This window comes from Lolium rigidum, chromosome 5, assembly GCF_022539505.1.
Source record: "Lolium rigidum isolate FL_2022 chromosome 5, APGP_CSIRO_Lrig_0.1, whole genome shotgun sequence".
NCBI lineage: Eukaryota > Viridiplantae > Streptophyta > Magnoliopsida > Poales > Poaceae > Lolium > Lolium rigidum.
Window position 1 is genome coordinate 160,260,957 of NC_061512.1, and position 24,566 is coordinate 160,285,522.

At 45.0% G+C, this 24,566-nt stretch overlaps 2 protein-coding genes across 2 annotated transcripts; both read left to right on the forward strand.

The window, feature by feature from the left end:
* Positions 1-8,584: 8,584 nt before the first annotated feature.
* Positions 8,585-15,754, forward strand: LOC124654866 (DNA topoisomerase 6 subunit B-like). Its single transcript, XM_047193846.1, has 19 exons — positions 8,585-8,766; positions 8,852-8,904; positions 9,161-9,258; positions 9,351-9,456; positions 9,642-9,776; positions 9,858-9,909; positions 10,019-10,083; positions 10,760-10,866; positions 11,002-11,104; positions 11,188-11,273; positions 11,366-11,562; positions 11,891-12,006; positions 12,130-12,215; positions 12,308-12,380; positions 14,246-14,337; positions 14,420-14,558; positions 14,634-14,728; positions 15,061-15,235; positions 15,374-15,754. The coding sequence occupies exons 1-19, from the start codon at positions 8,619-8,621 to the stop codon at positions 15,518-15,520; spliced, it is 2,073 nt and encodes a 690-aa protein (XP_047049802.1). The 5' UTR covers positions 8,585-8,618; the 3' UTR covers positions 15,521-15,754.
* A 2,546-nt stretch (positions 15,755-18,300) lies between these two features.
* LOC124652996 (dTDP-3,4-didehydro-2,6-dideoxy-alpha-D-glucose 3-reductase-like) lies at positions 18,301-24,296 on the forward strand. The gene is made up of 12 exons (XM_047192045.1): positions 18,301-18,467; positions 20,167-20,307; positions 20,536-20,584; positions 20,769-20,786; positions 20,876-20,991; positions 21,066-21,179; positions 21,870-21,920; positions 22,209-22,297; positions 22,377-22,437; positions 22,542-22,619; positions 23,335-23,442; positions 23,870-24,296. Exons 1-12 carry the CDS (start codon positions 18,336-18,338, stop codon positions 23,993-23,995), a joined length of 1,083 nt encoding a protein of 360 aa, XP_047048001.1. The 5' UTR covers positions 18,301-18,335; the 3' UTR covers positions 23,996-24,296.
* Positions 24,297-24,566: the final 270 nt, after the last annotated feature.

Consider the following 24,566-nt stretch of genomic DNA (forward strand, 5'->3'; position numbering starts at 1 on the left):
CAATACTTGTTCTTTACTGTTTTCTCTCGCAAACAATCATCTTCCACACAATACGGTTAATCCTTTGTTACGAGCAAGCCGGTGAGATTGACAACCTCACTTGTTTCGTTGGGGCAAAGTACTTTGGTTGTGTTGTGCGGGTTCCACGTTGGCGCGGAATCTCCGGTGTTGCGCCGCACTACATCCCGCCGCCATCAACCTTCAACGTGCTTCTTGACTCCTCTTGGTTCGATTAAACCTTGGTTTCTTGCGAGGGAAACTTGCTGCTGTGCGCATCACACCTTCCTCTTGGGGTTCCCAACGGACGTGTCAACTACACGCATCAAGCAAATTTACGGCGCCGTTGCGGGGAGATCAAGACACGCTGCAAGGGGAGTCTCCACTTCCCAATCTCTTTACTTTGTTTTTGTCTTGCTTTATTTTATTTACTACTTTGTTTGCTGCATTATATCAAAACACAAAAAAATTAGTTGCTAGCTTTACTTTATTTGCTGTCTTGTTTGCTATATCAAAAACACAAAAAAATTAGTTTACTTGCATTTACTTTATTTTGCTTTATTTATTGTCTTGCACTCCATATTAAAAATACAAAAAATATTTAGTTACTTTTGTTACCATGTCTAGCTCTGAACCTGTTACTTCTTCGCACGAAGAATTAGTCTTCACTTTTAAACAAGGGGATGAGGAGAGTTTTAAGGATGCTTGGTCTAGAATTTTTACTTCTTATCGTAAAAGCTGAACCTCAAATGACTCTAAGTTTGCTCCTTAGTAATTTTTATTTTGGTCTTATGGTTCGCTATAGATATGCTTTGGATACTTTAGTGGGAGGAGATTTCCTCCATTGCAATGGGGATCAAGCTTTTAATGCCATAAAGAAGTTGGTTGCATCACATGATTCGACTAATAACTTTGATTCAGCCCTCACTAGCATATATAGTAGATTAAACAATCTCGAGATAAGTACATCTCGCTTGGATGATAACTATTGCCACGTTCGTAATCGTCTTGAACAAGTTTTAGTGAACTCTAAACTTTCATTGTGGGATCCTACTTGTTAAAATTGTTATCGGTGATCGAACTCTTCATGCCTACTTGTGATATTATGTATGAATTTTGCCTTATGCACGAAAGCATTTATAAATCTTTGAAACTTTGGGGAGTCGATGAAGGAGGAGAAGAAATAACTCTCATTGATAACTCTATTATAATTCCTAAGGGAATAGCCGCAGTGTGCATACAACCATTCTTGGAAGAACAATATCCATTGATTATCTTGTTATTGAAACAGGGAAAAATCATACTCGGGAGATCCACTGTTGAAACTATTGGGAGCGATCATTGATGTGGGAGAAGGCACTCTGAAATTCACCTCTATACCGGGGGAAATCATATATTTCCTAAACCAAAGGGAAAGAAAAACAATAAGAAAGGTAAGGGTAAAGCCCAAGGTAAGGTTGACACACCATCTCTTGATAATACTTGATATACACTTTACGCGCCTAGGCTGAAAGGCGTTAAAAAAGCGCTTATGGGAGACAACCCATGTTTTTACTACGAGTATTTTTGTTTTATATTTGTGTCTTGGAAGTTGTTTACTACTGTAGCAACCTCTCCTTATCTTAGTTTTATGTTTTGTTGTGCCAAGTAAAGTCTTTGATAGAAAAGTAAGTACTAGATTTGGATTACTGCGCAGTTCAGATTTCTTTCTTTGTCACGAATCTGGGTCTATCTCCCTGTAGGTAGCTCAGAAAATTAAGCCAATTTACGAGCATGATCCTCGGATATGTACGCAACTTTCATTCAATTTGAGCATTTTCGTTTGAGCAAGTCTGGTGGCCTAATAAAATCCATCTTTACGGACTGTTCTGTTTTGACAGATTCTGTCTTTTATTTCGCATTGCCTCTTTTGCTATGTTGGATGAATTTCTTTGATCCACTAATGTCCAGTAGCTTTATGCAATGTCCGAAGTGTTAAGAATGATTGTGTCACCTCCGAACATGTTAATTTTTATTATGCACTAACCCTCTAATGAGTTGTTTCGAGTTTGGTGTGGAGGAAGTTTTCAAGGATCAAGAGAGGAGTATGATGCAATATGATCAAGGAGAGTGAAAGCTCTAAGCTTGGGGATGCCCCGGTGGTTCACCCTGCATATTCTAAGAAGACTCAAGCGTCTAAGCTTGGGGATGCCCAAGGCATCCCCTTCTTCATCGACAACATTATCGGGTTCCTCCCCTGAAACTATATTTTTATTCCGTCACATCTTATGTACTTTACTTGGAGCGTCGGTTTGTTTTTGTTTTTGTTTTGTTTGAATAAAATGGATCCTAGCATTCACTTTATGGGAGAGAGACACGCTCCGTTGTAGCATATGGACAAATATGTCCTTAGGCTCTACTCATAGTATTCATGGCGAAGTTTCTTCTTCGTTAAATTGTTATATGGTTGGAATTGGAAAATACTACATGTAGTAATTCTAAAATGTCTTGGATAATTTGATACTTGGCAATTGTTGTGCTCATGTTTAAGCTCTTGCATCATATACTTTGCACCCATTAATGAAGAAATACTTAGAGCTTGCTAATTTGGTTTGCATATTTGGTTTCTCTAGAGTCTAGATAACATCTAGTATTGAGTTTTGAACAACAAGGAAGACGGTATGGAGTCTTATAATGTTTACCATATGTATTTTATGTGAGTTTTGCTGTACCGTTCATCCTTGTGTTTGTTTCAAATAACCTTGCTAGCCTAAACCTTGTATCGAGAGGGAATACTTCTCATGCATCCAAAATACTTGAGCCAACCACTATGCCATTTGTGTCCACCATACCTACCTACTACATGGTATTTATCCGCCATTCCAAAGTAAATTGCTTGAGTGCTACCTTTAAAATTCCATCATTCACCTTTGCAATATATAGCTCATGGGACAAATAGCTTAAAAACTATTGTGGTATTGAATATGTACTTATGCACTTTATCTCTTATTAAGTTGCTTGTTGTGCGATAACCATGTTTACGGGGACGCCATCAACTATTCTTTGTTGGATATCATGTGAGTTGCTATGCATGTCCGTCTTGTCTGAAGCAAGAGAGATCTACCACCTTCATGGTTGGAGCATGCATATTGTTAGAGAAGAACTTTGGGCCGCTAACTAAAGCCATGATTCATGGTGGAAGTTTCGGTTTGGACACATATCCTCAATCTCATATGAGAATAATAATTGTTGCCACATGCTTATGCATTAAAGAGGAGTCCATTATCTCGTTGTCCATGTTGTCCCGGTATGGATGTCTAAGTTGAGAATAATCAAAAGCGAGAAATCCAAAATGCGAGCTTTCTCCTTAGACCTTTGTACGGGCGGCATGGAGGTACCCCATTGTGACACTTGGTCAAAACATGTGCATTGCAAAGATCCGGTAGTCCAAGTTAATTAGGACAAGGTGCGGACACTATTAGTATACTATGCATGAGACTTGCAACTTGTAAGATATAATGTACATAACTCATATGCTTTATTACTACCGTTGACAAAATTGTTTCATGTTTTCAAAATAAAAGCTCTAGCACAAATATAGCAATCGATGCTTTCCTCTTTGAAGGACCATTCTCTTTACTTTTATGTTGAGTCGGTTCACCTATTTCTCTCCACCTCAAGAAGCAAACACTTGTGTGAACTGTGCATTGATTCCTACATACTTGCATATTGTACTTGTTATATTACTCTATGTTGACAATTATCCATGAGATATACATGTTACAAGTTGAAAGCAACCGCTGAAACTTAATCTTCCTTTGTGTTGTTTCAATACCTTTACTTTGATTTATTGCTTTATGAGTTAACTCTTATGCAAGACTTATTAATACTTGTCTTGAAGTACTATTCATGAAAAGTCTTTGCTTTATGATTCACTTGTTTACTCATGTCATTACCATTGTTTTGATCGCTGCATCCACTACATATGTTTACAAATAGTATGATCAAGGTTATGATGGCATATCACTTCAGAAATTATCTTTGTTATCGTTTTACCTGCTCGGGACGAGCGGAACTAAGCTTGGGGATGCTTGATACGTCTCCGACGTATCGATAATTTCTTATGTTCTATGCCATATTATTGATGATACCTACATGTTTTATGCACACTTTATGTCATATTCGTGCATTTTCCGGAACTAACCTATTAACAAGATGCCGAAGTGCCGGTTCCGTTTTCTGCTGTTTTTGGTTTCGAAATCCTAGTAACGAAATATTCTCGGAATTGGACGAAACGAAGACCCGGGGGCCTATTTTTCCACGGAGCTTCCGGAAGACCGAAGAACATACGAAGTGGGGCCACGAGGTGGCGACACCACATGGCGGCGCGGCCAAGGAGGGCCGCGCCGCCTATGGTGTGGGCCCCTCGTCGGGCCCCGACTCTATCCTTCCGCCTACTTAAAGCCTCCGTCGCGAAACCCACGATGCAAAAAACCACGATACGGAAAACCTTGTCGAGACGCCGCCGCCGCCGATCCCATCTCGGGGGATTACGGAGATCTCCTCCGGCACCACTGCCGGAGAGGGGATTCATCTCCCGGAGGACTTTACACCGCCATGGTCGCCTCCGGAGTGATGAGTGAGTAGTTCACCCCTGGACTATGGGTCCATAGCAGTAGCTAGATGGTTGTCTTCTCCTCATTGTGCTTCATTGTTGGATCTTGTGAGCTGCCTAACATGATCAAGATCATCTATCCGTAATACTCTATGTTGTGTTTGTCGGGATCCGATGGATAGAGAATACCATGTCATGTTAATTATCAAGTTATTACATATGTGTTGTTTATGATCTTGCATGCTCTCCGTTACTAGTAGAGGCTCCGGCCAAGTTTTTGCTTTTAACTCCAAGAGGGAGTATTTATGCTCGATAGTGGGTTCATGCCCGCATTGATACACAGGACGATGTGAGAAAGTTCTAAGGTTGTGTTGTGCTCGTTGCCACTAGGGATAAAACATTGGCGCTATGTCCGAGGATGTAGTTGTTGATTACATTACGCACCATACTTAATGCAATTGTCTGTTGTTAGCAACTTAATACGGAGGGGGTTCGGATGATAACTTCGAAGGTGGACTTTTTAGGCATAGATGCGGTTGGATGGCGGTCTATGTACTTTGTCGTAATGCCCAATTAAATCTCACTATACTTATCATGTCATGTATGTGCATTGTTATGCCCTCTCTATTTGTCAATTGCCCGACTGTAATTTGTTCACCCAACATGCTTTTATCTTATGGGAGAGACACCTCTAGTGAACTGTGGACCCCGGTCCATTCTTTTAATACTGAAATACAAATCTGTTGCAATACTTGTTCTTTACTGTTTTCTCTGCAAACAATCATCTTCCACACAATACGGTTAATCCTTTGTTACAGCAAGCCGGTGAGATTGACAACCTCACTGTTTCGTTGGGGCAAAGTACTTTGGTTGTGTTGTGCGGGTTCCACGTTGGCGCCGGAATCTCCGGTGTTGCGCCGCACTACATCCCGCCGCCATCAACCTTCAACGTGCTTCTTGACTCCTACTGGTTCGATTAAACCTTGGTTTCTTACTGAGGGAAACTTGCCGCTGTGCGCATCACACCTTCCTCTTGGGGTTCCCAACGGACGTGTCAACTACACGCATCAAGAAGACAACCATCTAGCTACTGCTATTGACCCATAGTCCAGGGGTGAACTACTCACTCATCACTCCGGAGGCGACCATGGCGGTGTAGAGTCCTCCGGGAGATGAATCCCCTCTCCGGCAGGGCGCCGGAGGAGATCTCCGTAATCCCCGAGATGGGATCGGCGGCGGCGGCGTCTCGGTAAGGTTTTCCGTATCGTGGTTTTTCGCATCGTGGGTTTCGCGACGGAGGCTTTAAGTAGGCGGAAGGGCAGAGTCGGGGGCTAACGAGGGGCCCACACCATAGGCGGCGCGGGCCCCCCTGGCCGCGCCGCCATGTGGTGTCGCCACCTCGTGGCCCCACTTCGTATGCTCTTCGGTCTTCCGGAAGGTTCGTTGCAAAATAGGCCCCTGGGTCTTCGTTTCGTCCAATTCCGAGAATATTTCGTTACTAGGATTTACTGAAACCAAAAACGACAGAAAACGAGAACCGGCACTTCGGCATCTTGTTAATAGGTTAGTTCCAGAAAATGCACGAATATGACATAAAGTGTGCATAAAACATGTAGGTATCATCAATAATATGGCATAGAACATAAGAAATTATCGATACGTCGGAGACGTATCAAGCATCTCCACTCGTGCCCCCGTCGAGGCCCCCGGCGAGCGTTTTTTCCATCCGGACGGTGTAATTCGGCCCAGTCGCGCCCCCGGTTCCTCGTTTTCGTCCGGATTTGGCCCTTCATCCATCCGGCGAGCCCACGCCACCCCCGCCCCCGGGAGCGCTCGGGGACTCCGGACGAGTGAAAAGCGGGAAGGGCCCGATCCGTCGGTGACTCGACGCACGAACCCCACCGCCACGTCGCTCAAAATCTCCCCCACCCTCGTATCTCTCTCGCCGCCGGCACCACCCCGCCGGCTTGTTGCCCAGATTCCGCCGCCCTCCTTCCCCACTCGCCTATATTCCGCCGTCTTTGGACGACGGCCTATCCGGCTGCTCTTCCGCCGGCCCGTTTTCCGCCTCGCTTGCTCCTCGTCGCTCGCGGCTCGGGTTGCCTCGACCACGCCCGTCGGTGTTCGTCCATTTGCCTCGCCGACCATGGACTCGGACGAAGAGGAGGAGCAGATGTTCGTCGAGCTTATGCAAGAAGAGATGGCAGCAGCCGCCCAAGACGACGAGCACATGATGATCCTTGGTTGCTTGGCAAGCATGTACGCCGGACTCGTCAACCGGTCGACGTGGTGGGTCGGCACGAGGTCGCCGGAAGTGCAAGCCGAGACAGCGAATGGAGGGCTACTCGCATGTTGTACGCCGACTACTTCGCCGACAATCCATTGCACGGTGAGAGTGTTTTCCGACGTCGTTTCGGGATGAGCGAAAAGCTATTTCCGCAAATTGTGTATGCCATCCGCCACTTTGATCCCTACTTCGGATGCAAGGCGGATTGCACTCGGTTTGGTTGGATTTTCGTCCACCGCGAAGTGCACGAGTGGCTATGAGGATGCCGGCGTATGGAGCTCCCGGTGATACTCGCAGATGACTATCTTCGGATGGCGGAGTCCACCGCCCTTGATTGTTTCTACCGGTTCGCGGGGCCGTCATAGCAGGTGTTCGGGGACTATTCTTGAGATCACCCACTGTCGAAGACACTCGGAGGATCCTTGCAACAAATGAAGCTAGGGGTTTTCCGGGGATGCTTGGAAGCATTGATCGCATGCATTGGCAATGGAAGAACTCGTCCGTTTGCGTGGCGGGGAACGTACAAGGATCACAAAAAAGGCTGCACTCGTGATACTTGAAGCAGTGGCTACCCATGATCTTTGGATTTGGCACTCTTTCTTTGGTATGCCCGGATCCAACAATGACATCAACGTCCTAAACCGCTCCCCGGTCTTTTCCAAGCTTGTTGAGGGTCATGCTCCTCCGGTGGACTATGTGATCAATGGTCGGCACTACAACAAAGGATACTACCTTGCGGACGGTATCTATCCAAAGTGGGCAACATTTGTGAAGACTATCTCCAACCCCGGCACCCCCAAACTTTGCGAGTTTGTCAAGAAACAAGAAGCTTGCCGAAAAGACGTCGAGCGAGCATTTGGTGTCCTCCAGCAGAGATTTGTCGTCGTTCGGTTCCCCGCTATGACTTGGTCCAAAGATCATATGTGGGAGGTGATGAACTCGCTGTGTGTGCCTACACAATATGATTATTGAAGATGAGCGAAAGCATCCGGTTCCTCCGGGTCGAGCAAGAAGCACCATATGAGAGAGAGGGTCCTCTTGCACGGCCCTAATCACCGAGTGCCTCCATCATGGGCCGCCTTCTTTGCTATGCGCCAGGAGATTCGAGACTCTACAATGCATCGACTGCCGCAAGATGATCCGGTGGAGCACATATGGAGGCTCCGAGGCAACGCCAACGCCGACACCAACTAGTCTCGTCTTAATTTGTTTGAAAAATTGTGAAATTGTGTGCTTCATTTGTTTCAGCACTTGTTAAACATTGTACTCGATTATCGCCGAATTTGTTTCAGCAATTTTCGTACTCTTGTTTGCCGAACTTGTTAAATTTTATGTTGAATTTGTTTGAAATATGTCAAATGGTCGAGGTTGGGGGTTTCCTGCCGGGGGGACGGCTGGAACTTCGGCGCTCCCCACGCCAAATCTTCATCCAATCCGACGAAAATTTCACCGAATTTAGACGTGGGGAGCGCCAACGAGTGGGGATGCTCTTATAAATCTGAATTTGCTTAATCGGTGACAAGAGCGATGGAACCAAAGATTTTGGCAAGGGAGAAGCTAGTTGGCGCCCGCGAATTATGAGTCTTCTAAACTTTGCACTGTAGTTAATCTGGACCGTCCATTCCTTCATGGGCAGTGCACACCCCGCCGTTGGACCCTCCCCTCACTTCCCAATTCTCCCCGCCTCCCCAAACTCCAAACCCTAGCTTACCATCCCGATCTCTCAGGACCCACCTCGCCATGGACGACGCCGGCGACGGCGGGGCTAGCGCCGGCGGCAGTAAGAAGAAGCCCTCTGCGGCGGCCGCCAAGGGGAAGGCGACGGGAAAAGGGAAGGCCGCCTCCAAGGGGTCGCCCAAGGCCAAGGAGAGCAGCCTCCTCAAGCAGAGTAAGCTCCCGGGACCTCGAAACATTCGTCATCGTTCTTCGACTAACTTGAATCGCAAGCTTATTTATCCACTTCTTTGCTGCAGAATCGCCAGCTGAGTTCTTCGCGGAAAACAAAAACATCGCTGGGTTTGACAATGTGAGCTGCTTAACTCACTATTTTAGTAGTACTGATTCGCATCCAGGCGTTTGTGAGGCTTAGATATACGCCATCCCATTTTTTTGCCTCTGGACCAGGCACAACCTGTTTACAAATGAGAAGTGGATTATGCATAAGAATGAAATTACCAATTAGAAACTGATGGAGAAGCAGATATAGCGTTTTTTTTTTTGGGGGGGGGGGACTTCTGTTAGGGATCAGCAAACTCATTTCCCTGACTTGCAATACTTGACAGCCTGGAAAATCTCTGTACACCACGATGCGGGAGCTAGTTGAGAATGCCCTTGATTCGGCCGAGTCCATCTCCGAGCTCCCCGATATAGAAATTACGATGTAAGTGATTTTCAACGCCATTTGTATCATTGGGTACTTTTTTTTCCCTTGGCAATGTCAAAGAACATTATGGGTTCTTTCTGTTTTGCCAGAGAAGAGATCACCAGGAGCAAATTCAACACAATGATCGGACTGGTTGATCGAGAGCGTGTTGATGCAGCACTCTATGATGATTTTGAATCAGCTAAGGCTCGTGAGGTATATTATCACTTTGCAAATTTTATTAGCTGGACCATTATTAGCTGAACAAGGTTTGAGTACTTATTGAGTCCGCTGAGAGTGGTTGTGGACTTCACAAATCACCTGCTAGATTACACCCTTTTATCTCTCTGGATTATCCACCTTTGTATTCTGATAGTACCGTAAAACTTTTGGATATGTAGAAACGCCTAGCCAAAGAAGCACGTTTCCAAGAAACACAAGCTAAAAATGCTGCTCTTGGGAAGAAAGTTAAGGACGCTCCAGCTGCTCGCGGAAAAGGTCGGGGTGAGGCTTCGTTTTTCAGAGTGACTTGCAAGGTATTGTCCATAGTGACTTTGTTTTTGTGAAGAAAAATCTATCTTGTGAACTTCTAATCTTGAATGTTTTTGTGGGTGTAGGATAATGGCCGAGGCATGTCACATGAAGATATCCCAAACATGTTTGGCAGAGGTAAGCTTTGAATAGGATTTTGTCGACTGATTTATTTAAGATTAAAGCACTGAAGGAGGTATAGTACATGCTGTGCAAGATCACTGGTATTATTGAATTTTCGGTGCAGTGCTATCGGGCACGAAGTATGGTTTGAGGCAAACACGCGGAAAATTTGGACTTGGTGCTAAAATGGTAAAATTTCTTCACACAATTAAGTAGGAAACTTCCTTTTTTTTAGTTTGGCACGAACGGCCATCTCATAAAAATGTATTCCATCCATTCCTTTGAAAGAAACAGAGTTATTCAAACATTTATTTGAGTCGTGCCCTTCTCTTAACTAAGTTTAGGACTTGTTTTCCTTCTTTCGGTTCGTAGCTGACTATTTTCATGTTTATATTGGTTAGTGAAAGTGGGCAACCATGCAGTATGGTTGGTAGCAATTAGCATGGAGACATCCATTGTCTTGTGCTGCCTTTCGTGACCCGTTTCCTTACATTCCTGTATAGACATTCTAGAGATATGATCCTAAGATGAAAAATCAACATTTTTGTTAGGGCGGTTGTCCTTTTTCTCACTAAATTCTTGTTAATCTTTAACAGTGACCACATGTATGATTGTGTTTTACGCTTGTAAACTCGTGTGTTCTGATGGTTAGGCTGTCCCATGAATACAAAATGTTTGTGACATTTCGCCTGTCAGTTGTAGTAACTAGCCATGTTAAGCTGATTTGAACATTTGACATGTTATGGACATTCTGATAGATGATTATTGTATTCTGTTACTCTGTAGCTATTAACATGTTTACAGTTAGGAGTTAGGACCCTCTGTTGCCTGTTCTGTCTAATTTAATTTAACGTGTATTAAACAGGCACTTATATGGTCAAAGATGAGTACGGGTCTTCCTATTGATATTAAGTCATCGATGAAAGACCAAAATTACATTTCGTTCTGTCGACTTGACATAGACATTCACAAGTAAGTGCAGCTTCTTGGTTAATGCTGTGCAACACAGTGAATGGCTGGTCATTATTGTTTATCTTCATGCAAGTCAATATGTTAACCTCTGCAGTTATCATTAGTTCATGACTAATAGTGGTAAACCCTACTCAGAAATGTCCCTCATATTCATTTACATGAGAAACATGAGAACAATGATCACTGGCATGGGGCAGAGATTCAAGTTATTATTGAGGGAAATTGGACAACTCATCGTGTGAGTAGGATTCCCTTTTCTTTTGAAAAATTGAAATAGTAAACTATTACTATCAAGTAGAATTTACAATTTATTTCTTGCAGTCAAGGATACTACATTACATGCGACAGATGGCTGTCATCACTCCATATGCTCAATTCCTATTTAGATTTCTCTCTGATACAGCAGAGTATGAATTTTCTTCTCTAGTGATTTGTGTTCTGCTAATTGCTAAATTGACAATCTTCTGATTTTTTTTTCATAACACTCTGGGTCTTGCAGAAAAAATTTGAAGATAAAATTTGCACGAAGGACAGATGTGATGCCTCCCGTTCCACTCCTAACAAAGCATCACCCATCTGCTGTGGATTTGCTGCTGATAAAGCGCTTAATTACTGATACCACTAAGCTGAACCTTTTGCAGTTCCTGCAACATGACTTTGTGAATATAAGCAAAGCACATGCTGACCGTTTAATCGGTGAGTTACTGAGTTGAAAATCAAATTAATTAATCAATATCTCCTTTCTGTGGTTCATACAGTGATATAATTTGGGGATTTTCAAGTAAGAATATCTGTAGCAATTGCACATGTTTTTGCTTTATACATGGTTTGAGTTTGACTTATGTTCATGTGTTGCTAATTTCCATATACTCTTCTTCCAGTCAAACCATTGATTGTGTAAAACCCGTCTGCTGGGTTAAATATATATAGTGGTATTTGTATTACATACTTTGTTATGTACCTGCGGTTGTTACTTCTTTACCAATTTTGTTTTTTTGCTTATCACAATTTTTTGTTTTGACAGGGGAGATGGGGCCTGATTTTAGTGCAAAAACGACAGTCAACAGCCTTACATCACAACAATTAGTGCGGATACATCAGTTATTTCGGCAGGCTAAGTTTGATGATCCCAGTGGCGATGTATGTATCCCTTTTCAGCTCTCACCTTGATTTTCTTATCACTTATTTGCTGCTTATTGACTAGTATATCTTCCACAAATATGCAATTATTGATCACAGTATAGAAATCAACCAATTCTGTAGTGTCTTAGTCCTGCAGGTGAATACAATTTACGTCTAGGTATCATAAAAGAGCTACACCCCGATCTGGTTGCAACACATGCAAGCAGGTATAGCATTTAACCAGAGAATGTCCGAGATGATGATTATATCTTATTTTCAGTTTAAGTATCTTACTGCCATAAGGCTACCCTCTGTTTAGCCCTCAGGTTTTTGAAGGGCATCCATTTATTGTTGAAGCTGGAATAAGCATTGGTGGAAAAGATGTTAAACAAGTAAGAAACTACTATTTTGTATTTCCCAAGGAGTATTTTCTGCCTGTCATCTTTAAAGAAGATTCTGGAAACATGTTCTTTGCTGCTCCTTTTGTTGTGGTCTGGGTAAAGGAGGAACCACATACCTTAGAGCATCTCTTGCAGATACCGCAAATGACCCAGTCTGCATTTTATTTGCGGTTTTGGGCCAAAAAACGGCCCGAATAGACACAGCATTGCGGCCTGCATCGCAAAACTGGATGCGGGATACCCTAAATCAGACCCGCTGACTGCTATGCGTGTTAATCTGCGTGTAAATTATGATATGTAAGCGACGATCTTTCAAAAATATGGCGTGAATTAGCAGTTCGTGTTTGTTTTCTCGATTTGCAGTTCTTGTTTCGCGTATCTGTTCTGCTGCGACGTTTTTCGACCCGCGAACACGTGATGCATTATACCGCAGACGCCTTTTGCGTTTCGGGCGTTTGCGGTATCTTACTGGAGATGCTCTTAGCAGCAGCCATAACGACAAAGTTCAGGACGAGGTAGTTTTATTTCAATAGGTTCTATTACAGTGTTCCTTTTAGAGCGAGAACTAGTTTTTGTGATGGAGTGGCTTCCATAAGATGATGTGGTTCTGTCACAGGTGGATTGGTTAGTTTATTATGTTATATGGAATCCTGTCTATAGAAGGGAGATGTCAATCTATTTCAGTTCATGCAAGAAACAATGTAGTACCATAGCCCAATCTATATCTATGCACCCGCCTCCCCCCCCCTCTCTCCTAACAGGGAGGATGCCACATATCTGTTCCTCCCCACGATCTGCTTGGCTCTCACCCATACTATTTTTCTCCTCCTTGTTCTGTATTTTCCTTTCCCAGTCAAGACTCTGCTCTCTCCTCCTATGTCCCTATATACCCAGCATTGAACAGCTTTGTTTTTTCTAGCTGCCTACAGTTTGTGATCACAGATATTGTAAATATCAAAATTGATGGTAGTTTCTTCCATCAGTTCTTATTTTATATGAATGTCCATGTTAGATTCTGCCGATGCTCTTTCTATCTGATTCTTTTAAGTGTATTATCAGATTTATTAGTCAAACTCATATAAATGCCTGTTGTGCAACAAATAGTGATCCATTTTTGGACAGAGATTTGGTGCACATGAGCACCAGTGATCCCTTTTCAGAAAAGTAATTAAAAGCCATATTTCTAAGTTTCAGAAAAAATCTGAAAATAAATCATGATGTAGTCAGTATTGTATCCCACAAACGTGGAAATAATGTGTATTTTGGGCTGCACGAAAATAACAAATATGTGGATCTGAGTATAGTGATTCAAATCTCCAAAATAATTCAGACTTTGTCATTTTTGTATAGCTCAGAAAACAAAACATTTGTAATTGAGATTTTATACGTTAGTGGAATACATCATTAGCTACGTTTAGAATTTTGTTACATAATTTTTTGAAATATATAAATATAATTTTCGAATTTTTTTAATACATTGAGAGCACTGGTGCCCATGATCCAAAAGGACTTTTCGTCCATTTTTTTATATAAAAAGTACACTTATGAATTTGCAGCTAGCAAGAGCACAAAATGTGTGGCCATTAGTTGACATTGGAGTGGCCCATGTTGTACACAAAAAGCTACATGCATTTTAAAGATACACCTGAAACGTTCCATTTACTAATTAGTGGATAAATATTTAATTCTATGACTAAACCTATTATTTGTTAACTGTGTTAATACCACACCCCAAGCTGCAGTTTAAGAGGGAAGAACCTTTCCATTATCAGTATTTTCCTTGCTGACAAGATTCATGCTTTAACAATTTCCTTGTACTGATGATCGAAATTCTCATATATATGTATACTGTTCAGGGTTTAAATATTTTTAGGTTTGCAAACCGCATACCGCTTCTTTTTGAACAAGGTGCGGACGTCATCACAAGAACTGCTCAAAAAAGGATAAAGTAAGTTATTCTGGTAGTACTACTTCTGTTGTACTTCAGATGTTTATCTCTTCCATTACTCTTATCTTTCATCTTTCTTTAGTTGGGGCTTGTACAAAATTAATCAGCAGCAGGACAAGATTGGTGTCTTTGTGAGCATTGTCAGTACAAAGATACCTTTTAAAGGTACAGGAAAAGAATATATTGGAGATGATATAACCGAGATAGCAGATGCTGTAAAGGTACATACGCACTTTCCTTATTTACTGTTATTGTATGGTCATCTACTCATCCGATCAATTTTCTTGCACCTTCAGTCAGCCCTTAAGCAGTGCTGTCTCCAACTGAAGTCAAAGATAGTGAAGAAACTTCAGGCTCGTGAACAGCAGGACAGGAAAAGAAACCTGAACAAGTAACTCCTCTTTGTGGATCTGGTGATATCTTTTATTGGTGTAGATGTCAGGCTGTTTGTATTTTTGCTATGGCTATGTTTTGAATCAGCGAAATTGCTGAATCATACATTTTCGGTAGTGCCTGTTGAATGTTGAAGTTGGTTAATAACAGATGCATCGCAAAAATATAGGTCCACTTTGAAAAATTAGGGGACTAAAACTGTCTTTTCATTAATATTAAGCAATATTCAGGTTGATATTTGAAAACTGATTTATTAACGTGATTTGGCATGCTGATGCTAGATACTCCCAAATTAGACAAGGTCTTATTCTGATGATTTCTTTTTTGCAGATACATTCCTGACGTGGCAAGGACAATTATGGAAACACTGGGGGAAATCGCAGACGAGTCTCCCCCCAAGAGGCCACGGTATGACAAGGAAGACGAGGAACTCCTTGAGAAGATAAATTCGGAGGAGGTGACAGAGATGACTTTTAGAGATTGCTTAACTCAGCACGTTGAACAGGTAAACAGGAAAGATGTATCATATAGTTTCCTTGTGCTCTATTCCACAACAATGTCCATAGTCTTGCACCTTTCCCATGACCAGTTCTGATTTGTTACCGCAAAGCTGATATTGTTTGCTCCAACATGAAACCACCAGGTTGACTATGAGATGGCACTGGAGTACGCCATGCAGAGCGGCGTAAGCAACGAGCCTCGGGAAGCACTCTATCTGAACTCGCTGGAAGGGTCTTACAAGTTCATGGACCTCAAGAGCCCTACTTTCTTGTTTCGGTTCATCCCATGAGGCTGAGAGGGTGAATCTGCACTCCCCATCTGTTCTCAGGTTGATTGACAATTATGTTCGTATGAAGCTGCAGTGTACATTTTCCCATTGTAGTCGAGTCGATTTATCAGGCTGCTGTAGCTTGCAGCTATGAGTGTAGACACTACTAGTGTCAGGGAATGCCATTTTTAGTCCAGGATATAATTGTATGTTACATTTATTGAGGAACATATATGTAAAAGCTATTGGTAGAGATTCTGAACTGACGTGATAGACCTGCTGAATTATTTCTATCCCCGACACGATATGAATTTCGTTCTCATATCAAATTGCGTCCAAGAGACCTGAAGCACAAATGCAATAAAACCAACATGGATATCATAGTCCAGAACATGACGTGCAACAGTGTAAGAGCAAGTCTAACAGACCCCGTATAATTTCACCCCGTATAACACGAGTAAAGGGCCCTGTATCCAGTTTTCGCCGGCCAAAAATTCGGACGAGCTAGCAGAGCCCGTATCCCCACCCCGTAAAACAGAATATTCTGTTTTACGGGGTGGGGATACGGGCTCTGCTAGCTCGTCCGAGTTTCCGGCCCCTCAAAACAGGGTTTTAGACAGCAATTTGCACAACAATTTCACATCAAACATAGCACATCCAAAATATGTGATGCATAATTCATAGTTTTAACATCACAAGACGATCATAGGCAATGTTCAAGCCACGGAATTCCCAAATGTGATCAACCATCAACGGATCCATCACCACCGGCGCCACCGCTCGCCGGAGACTCACCTTGATCACGAGCTTGACGCGCAGCCTTCTTCCTCGCAATGATGTCCGCCTTGGTCTCCTTCCACCACGCCGGCTGATCCTCGTCCATGCCGTCGGTGCGCATCATCATGATTTCCCTCTCCTCGGCCAAGAGCTCCTTCATGGCCTTCGCTTCTTTGGCTGCGATCATCTTCATGTCAAGCTCCTTCCTTGCTTGCACCTTGGCAAGCTTCACCACACTCTTCTTGTCGGTGATGAGGAGCTTGGTCTCCAACGTCTTCATCGTCAATGCCTCCTTGGACTTCATGAGTTGATCCAACTTCTCCCGGAAGCTAGCTGCTTCAAGTTCTACCTTGGCCCTCTCCTTGGCCTTCTTGTTGCCCTCGGGCTTGCCGGTGTTTCTCCCACTCATGTCCTCCGCTTCATCATCCATGGTGAGAAGTGCCTCCTTCTTGCACTTTGGCTCGTTGTCCCGCAACTTCCACTTAGGAAGATGTTGAAGGATGGAAAAGCAATGTTGAAATTGAAATTCCTTATTCTTAGAGCCGGCCATGTCCTTGTACCGTGCTTGAGCATACTTGGGCTGCACATAATATGGATACCACATCATCAACACATAATATGGATAGCACATCATCAACACAAGGAAAACTTACATAGTCCTCCGGCACGCATCCACTAGGGGGGTTGTCGGCCACTTGATCCATGGCAGCACTCCAACGAGAACAAGCCGGCTTGATGATGTTCCATCGGCCTTCAAGTGAGCGGTAGGATCTGTCCGCCATGCTCTTCGTGCGAGGCTTCGGCTGGTGGTACAGATCCTCAATGCGCCGCCGGTAGCGCTTGCCGCCTTGGTCCACTCCGGTGCACGCATCCATCCCCACCTTGCTCCAAGCTCGGACCAAGGTGGTGTCCTCGACCTCGCTGTAGTTCGCCGTGCGTGGCTTCGGCATCGACGAAGAACCGGCGGCAGCCGGATCAACCTCAACCACCTCCTCCTCGTCACCCTCATCCTCCTCCTCCCCATCAATCTCTTCGACGTTGCACTCGGCATCGAATGCATCCATACCGGCGTCCAAATTCACCGCGGAATCGTTGAGCATGTCCAAGTAGGATGTTGTGGACTCAACATCGAACACCTTGTCTACGTCAACGGTGGATGGCGGCGGCGCGAGCGGCGCATCGGACGAAACGGAGGGAGGAGAGGGCGCGGCCTTGGAGGGCGGTGGAGGCGCGAGGCCGATGCGGTTGATGGCCTTTGTCCGCACCTTGGCCGGCGCGACGCCCTCGGCCCGGCCGCCTTGGTCTTCACCCTGACCCGGCCGCCTTGGGCCGGCGCAGCTGCGGCCGGCGCTGCTGCGGCCGCCGGCGCAGGTGCTTCGAAGAATACCTTCGGGATCCTCTTCCTCTTCGACGGGATGGTGGCGGAGATCATGGCCGACACCGCCCCGGCGTTCGGCGCAGCTTCGACGGCGACATCGACCACCGCTGGCGGAGGAGATGCATCGCCGGCGGCAGGCGGCTCTTGCGGACGGTCCATGGAAGCGGGATCCGGCCGGGAAGGGCGCGGGGGAGGAGATCGGTCGGCGGCGGCGGCGGTTGGCTTCAGCGAAATGCTTCGCGCGCCGTGGAGTGGGCGATCGTCGGTTTCACCCACTATCCCCGCTCCCACCCCGCACAAGTAGGGGCGACGACCCGCCCGTAGTCGAAAACAGCAAAAATCGATGCGGGGGCCGTTTTTACGGGGCGTGCTAGACGGCCGGGTAGACGCGAAACCCTCAAATCGGCGGTTATTATACGGGTTTGCCCCTTTTACGGGGTCTGTTAGACCTGCTCTAAGTAAGCTTAAAGTTAGACGTACACTGGTTTTCCATCGCTTGGCATCTCGCAAAGCTCCTTCAGGGCTGGCCACGAAAAAAATATCGTCCCAGAAAAACACAGACGCGGGCAACTGGGAGGGCCTCGTCGTCAGATCTGATTCAGCGGCAGTCTGCTTTCCTGACGTTCTCTTTCGCTTCAGTTCTGCACTTCAACGAGGACCAGGAGCCGGCCGCCGGGAGGAATGGCTGGGGAAAGCGAGCTTCCCCGGATCGCGGTGGTCGGCGCGGGCATCTTCGCCCGCACGCAGTACATCCCCAGGCTGCGCGAGATCGCCCACCTCGTCGTCGTCAAGGCCATCTGGAGCCGCACCCAGGTCAGGTGCCCCGCCTAGTTGCCGCTCTCTCTTTCCACCGTTTCTCTAGCCGCTTCCGCCTTCCATTACCATCACATCAGACAATTTAGAAGTTGAATTCTTCAGTACTCTCTGCTTGGATTAGGGGAAATCCTCTGTACCGAGGTCGAATCTCAAGTTTGTACTCGTAGAGCGCATGCTAAATGGAAATGAGGGCACGGATATGCTGCTGTTTACTTTCAGTTAACTCCGCTTGCAGTTAAATCATGTCATGCGCATCACTAGACACTAGCTACAGCGGAATTCACCTGCAATGTTCCTCCTCGAAATAGGCTTTCGCCCCGCTATATTAATATAGCAACCACACGATACAAGCATGCTGGGGCCGCAACACAACCAGGCCCAAAAGAAACGGAAGAGAAAGAGAAAAGAAAACAAAAGCCGACATCGGTAGCTCGACAAGAACGATGACGACCCCGCAACCGCTGCGTCCTCCGGAGAATTCCCACCACACTCCTAGCACCTCGAACCGCCGCATACCAAAACAGCACCTTCAACAAGGAGAGCGACGACGACGCCGCTGCTGTCCGGAGAACTCCTGGGGTTTCCCCCGGTACACGGAAGGAAATGGAAAGGGGGTACATCCGACGCCCTCCAAGAAGGCAAGGCGGCACCCTCGGGCGCCACCGCGTCAGAGTCGGATGAGCCGACATGGATTTCTCCCAACCCCAAATCCACCATCCTGGACGATTCGAAGAGCTCCCCCCAACCTACCACCCACCAACACACGCCCCCACGGTCTTGAAGTCCTCATCGCTGTCTCGCCGTGGACACCGGCGCAAGGCCTAGAGGAAGAAGAGGGAGACAGCAGGGCCCGGGGCAGCACACCACTACCGGCGGGAGGGAACAACCTCCACCGGACGACCACCACCTGCGGTCTTCACGGCAGCCGACCGGACGAAGCAGCAAGGACAAACCAGGCCCCTCCTGGCCCGGCCGAGCCCAACCAGGCCCGTGAAGTCCTCGCCGCCAAGTTGCAGCAGGCCGGCCATGGCGTCGCCACCACCCTGCCACCGCCGACGAGCCTCTTCCGCCACCAGGGAACCGCAAGGTCGGACCAGGGGCCTACGGCCCGCCAAGCCCAGATCGGGCCCGAAAGGGGCCCAGATCTTGGCCGAACGGACGCCGCCACCACCCCTCCCCACCGCCGCTCCGCCGCCAACGACGGCGCCGCTGCGCCTCCTTCCACCCGACACGCAGATCTCACGCCGCCGCATCAGTCCGCCAAAGGCCGAGGTGCACCGCCACGGGCCGCCCTGCGCCGCGCCAGGGCTCCGCGCTCGCGGGGAAAGGCCGCTCGCTGCCGCCGGCACCGCACAGGCAACGCCCGGCGGCCCGCGCCGGCGGCGGCGCAGAGAGGGAGGGGGAAGAAACGGGCTGGGAGGCGCGGCGGCTAGGGTTCGCCCCTGCTCGCCCGCGCGGGGGGCGAGAGGAGCGAGACGGGGGTCATCCAAGTTGTTTCTGTCAAAGAAACCTGTTTTGTAAAAATGACCTGCAATGTTCCTGCACAGCTAACTGTGAGCATCACCGCAAAATAATCCATGATTAAGTGTGTACGTTTTGGGTCTCAGGATGGACCGACGAAAACAGTTCCTTCGGTAGATACGCCGCCTTTCAGCATTTTTGGTAGCTGACCATTGTGTCACCATTGTTCATTCAGGAATCTGCAGAGGCTGCCGCGGAGCTTGCACGCGATTTTGCGCCTGACATTGAGTGCAAATGGGGCGACGCGGGGCTGGAGGAGATAATGGGAGACCGTTCAATCCTGGGTGTCGCCGTTGTTCTTGCCGGGCAAGTCCAGGTCTGTGGTCATGGAAATTTCCTTTCAATTCCCTGGTTGTGACAGCTATTTCCTGTGGATTATACTTTTCACCCAAGTGTTCCTTCTCTCACTTTCTGTGTTTAGCCAATATGTATATTTCGTGAATTTTACTTTGCTGTCCACTTTTTTTATAAAGAGCTGATGCAGTGCTGGACTGCGAATCCAGAACCTGCTTGTAAATGTTCTCTTGTTGTCCAAATTATGCAGGTAGAGCTTTCCTTGAAGATGCTCAAGGCAGGAAAGCATGTGATTCAAGGTAAGCTGGGAAATAAGCATCAGTGCCTGATTTGAGATAGATGACTGGCAGCCACAGTAAACAGGATTTAATCCTCTTGGTTATCTCATTACTTAGTAGTAGATGATGCCAAACTACTGAAGCCTATATGAGATTTCCTAATTGTTCTCACCCTTTGCATGATATATTTTCTGGTGCTGTGAAGAGAAACCTGCCTCTGGATGTAAGTATCTGTAACCTCTCATTATATCCTTCATGAGTACCATAGATATGATGAATATAGATCTGATCAGCTTTCTCCAAACACCGCAGCGACTGCTGAAGCAGAAACTGCATTGTCAGTCTACAACTCATTTCCGAACCAGTTGCCATATAAGCCGATTTGGGCTCTTGCAGAAAACTACAGATTTGAACCTGCATTTGTGGAGGTAAACTTTTGCAATGCTAGAGTTCCGTTTCATATTGGTAGTTTATTTTCGTAATCTCTAGATCATATCAACAGTCAAACAAGTTGATGAGTGACATTGGTGAGATGATGAACATCCAAGTTATTGTTGAAGGATCAATGAACAGCTCAAACCCATACTTCAACAGCTCCTGGAGGCGAAATTTTCTGGTAAGCAGTCAAGTAGCAAACGTTTTATTTTCCCAGTGAAATATGCTTTATCTGCAGTTTCCCTTATCATACCTATCACTTCAATTACCAAGCTACATCTTAATTTTGTGAACTAAACAATGGTTGGGAATGGTTCACCTTTCAGCTTACGAACACAGGCACGTGCGAGTAATATAAGTTTACTAAATATAATACAGTCAGATGTTGCATAAAAGGGCAATGCTATACGCACCTCTTGTTGATCTATATTTTTGAATCCTAGTGAAGTCAATACAATGTTTAAGTAAATTGCATGTTTTTTTGGTTAGAGTTGATTCTACTAGTTAATAAATAAGTTCATAACTCTATTTGCTTGCATGTTTTGGTGCATATCATTAGAGGTGGTGGTGGCTTATATAGTTATATTTGGTCACCTTAAATTACTGGGATCTTGCTGTTGGCATTGGATTGCAGTTTCATGTATGTCTGCAAGTCTGCAATAGCTAGATCATTCTGCTTGTTCAGTTTTGAAGTATCCAAAAACTTACAGTTGTCCCTTGTAATTACTACATGTCTGTGGCTTTTTTTCTCTGAGTTCCGCAAATTAGGAATCACTACAGAAAAATCACTTTGTTTGCCATCACACCTATTTATTTCAATGAACTTGATACGTCTGCCCTCAGTCCTTATTATGACAACTTTACATTGCAGGGTGGCTTTATATTGGACATGGGCGTACACTTCATTGCAGGACTAAGAATGGTACATCTCCCATGTTGCTTTTAAGAAAGAGCTGAGCAGCTTCTGGCACTTTCCATTATCATCTGTGGGATTTGATACTCTTCACATAGATATGGGAAATATTACCTCCAAATTACACAACAAGTCTTCCAAAAAGAAAATATATCTGATTTGACACATGCATACTTGTGATTTGTGCAGACTAGTAATGCTTTCATCCAAGTGGGGTTGCAAGGGTGTATTCATGTGTTTTCACTTTTCAGTGTCTTACTCTGTTTTCCTGTTAAGATATGAGCTCTTCTGTAACAGCTTGTTGGTTCAGAAATAGCAACGGTATCATCTATCTCCCGTCATGTGGATACGGCTTTACCACCGCCTGACAACATATGTTCTCTTTTGTAAGTTCTGAAAATACAAAGTAAATTTTGAAAAATGGTAAAATTTCAGGATTTACAGACATTTGATGTTTGTATGCAGCCAACTGGAAAATGGATGTGCTGGGGTCTTGGTATTTGCAGTAAATTCGAGATCCCCGAAGGTAACTAAGTCTTATTGCAAACACTAGTGTCACAATGTTCATTATGCATATTATATTATCCATCATTCACTGCCTTATTTTTTTCTACATTGGTCCTGATACAGATATTATGGCGGGTTGATGGAACAAAAGGAACAGTGCAAGTTGAACGTGGAACTGATAGTGGGAAGCATGGCTACCAGGTAAATAGCACTTTCTCTGCAAGTGCCAGATGAAATGCCAACCTGCTTTCTATTGTTTATGCAACGAGTAAGTCACACAATATCCACACCCTGAGGCCCCCTTCTCTTTCCTATTTGCTTCCACAAAGTTGGTAATGTCTTAGTGACCACAGTGCATTGTTATAAGTAACAGTGTTGCTTGTATGAAGGTGTAGGTGTCGAATCTGACTCTGATTAATGTTACTCAGACAAGGATACTTGTGTCAGAAACTGACTCGGATTCGGGTGTCCCATTCTCTTTGGTTCTGGACACGGTCTCTGAATAACACTGAAGTAACTAATTTTTGTTCAGGCATGATGCTGCAGAAGCAGATTGCCCCCCTAGAATTTGCAAAAGATGTGCATCATTGCATTTAAAGAAGGTAGAGTTTGCCTTTTACAACACTAAGGTGTGGACTATCCAAAACACCAAGAAACACACCCTACCACTGCCATTACCTACATGAGTGCCGCCTTGGAATCCTAAGGGACCTAGCTCAAATGCGCTGCTCCCATGGGCCCGATCTCTCTCCTGTGCCTCGTCCTGCACCACACATATAAATATATACATATATTAGCTTAGGCATCTAGCCTCTCGTTTGTAAAGATACAGACATTTCTTGTCCAAAGGCTCTATATGGCGATGAGAAGCAGTACAATTAACAAAATACTTATCAACCATGTTATGCATTTGCAGGTGCTATTTACAAGTGAAAATGGGCAGTGCCAGAAAACATTTTATCCATTTAGCGGTGTGCATGAAGAACTGAAGGCATTTGTCCATGACATCGTGCAGGCTAGCAAAGTATGTGGTACTAAGCCATTTCAGTTTATATTTCTTGCAATACATCATGGATCACTGATGAAGATATTCGGGATTTCCTTCTGATAAAGAAAATGCATTGCCGTGGCTGGCTGTTTCATTTATAAACCAGAGGTCAGAGAGGCTGTGGTGAGGTCTTTTATTTGGAAAACTAAAACACATCACCAGTCATGACTGATTTTAGAATAAAACACCTGATTGTATTGCTGGTCCATTCTAGGCGTGTACAAGATCACTGATTAGCATAATGAAAATAGATTGTCTCATCATCAAAGTGCACTTCCATAGAACATCTGGTTAGCGCTTGCATGAGTTGGAATTGTCTGCGTAAAACCAAGGACACTTGCCCAGATTCCACTAGATGCGTAAAAGCATGCTAGGATTTAATCAGGGCTGCTTGCTCATGCAGGACGGAGATCACAAGGCTGAACCCCGCAGTTCTTATGCCGAAGGTGCTCGTGACGTTGCTGTTCTAGAAGCCATGCTCGAATCTAGCACGAAGCAAGGAGCCCAGGTGCAAGTGAAGAAATTCTAATAGATGTCACCGAGCAAAAGGGAAAAAGGAAAGAACATTCTTCTGCAAGCGCGGGTCCAGTTCTCCTTGTTTTTTTTTTTTTTTTTGCATCAGTGATAATGACCACTGTTCCCCGGAAATCAGAGATCATAATTATACCATTGATGGCATAGGATGCAAATCAGAGTGCTCCCTGGAACCATCTATCTTTTACTCAGGTCTAGCTGCCTACAGGTTTATTTACGCTTATAAGTACTAGCTACCATGTATACCTATGCTTCTCATCTTGTACCATTCCTTGTATCTTTCTGTTGAGGGTAAAGTGTAATATTGTTGTTCTCCATTCGAGTTGCATATACATGTATCTGAGAACCTCAACTTGAAGGGGTTGTTTGTTTCAAAGGAAAAAAAATGGAGGAATAGGAATATGAAATTTTCCTACGGTAGGACTATTCATCCATTAGGTTCAAAGGAATTAAGCAATGGAAAAAATGCAGGATAATTTTCTTTGATCTCTTTCAAAGGAAAAACACAGAAATTTTACAATCCACTTGGATCTCTTTAAATTCCTACACATGAAGAACGAGACTGA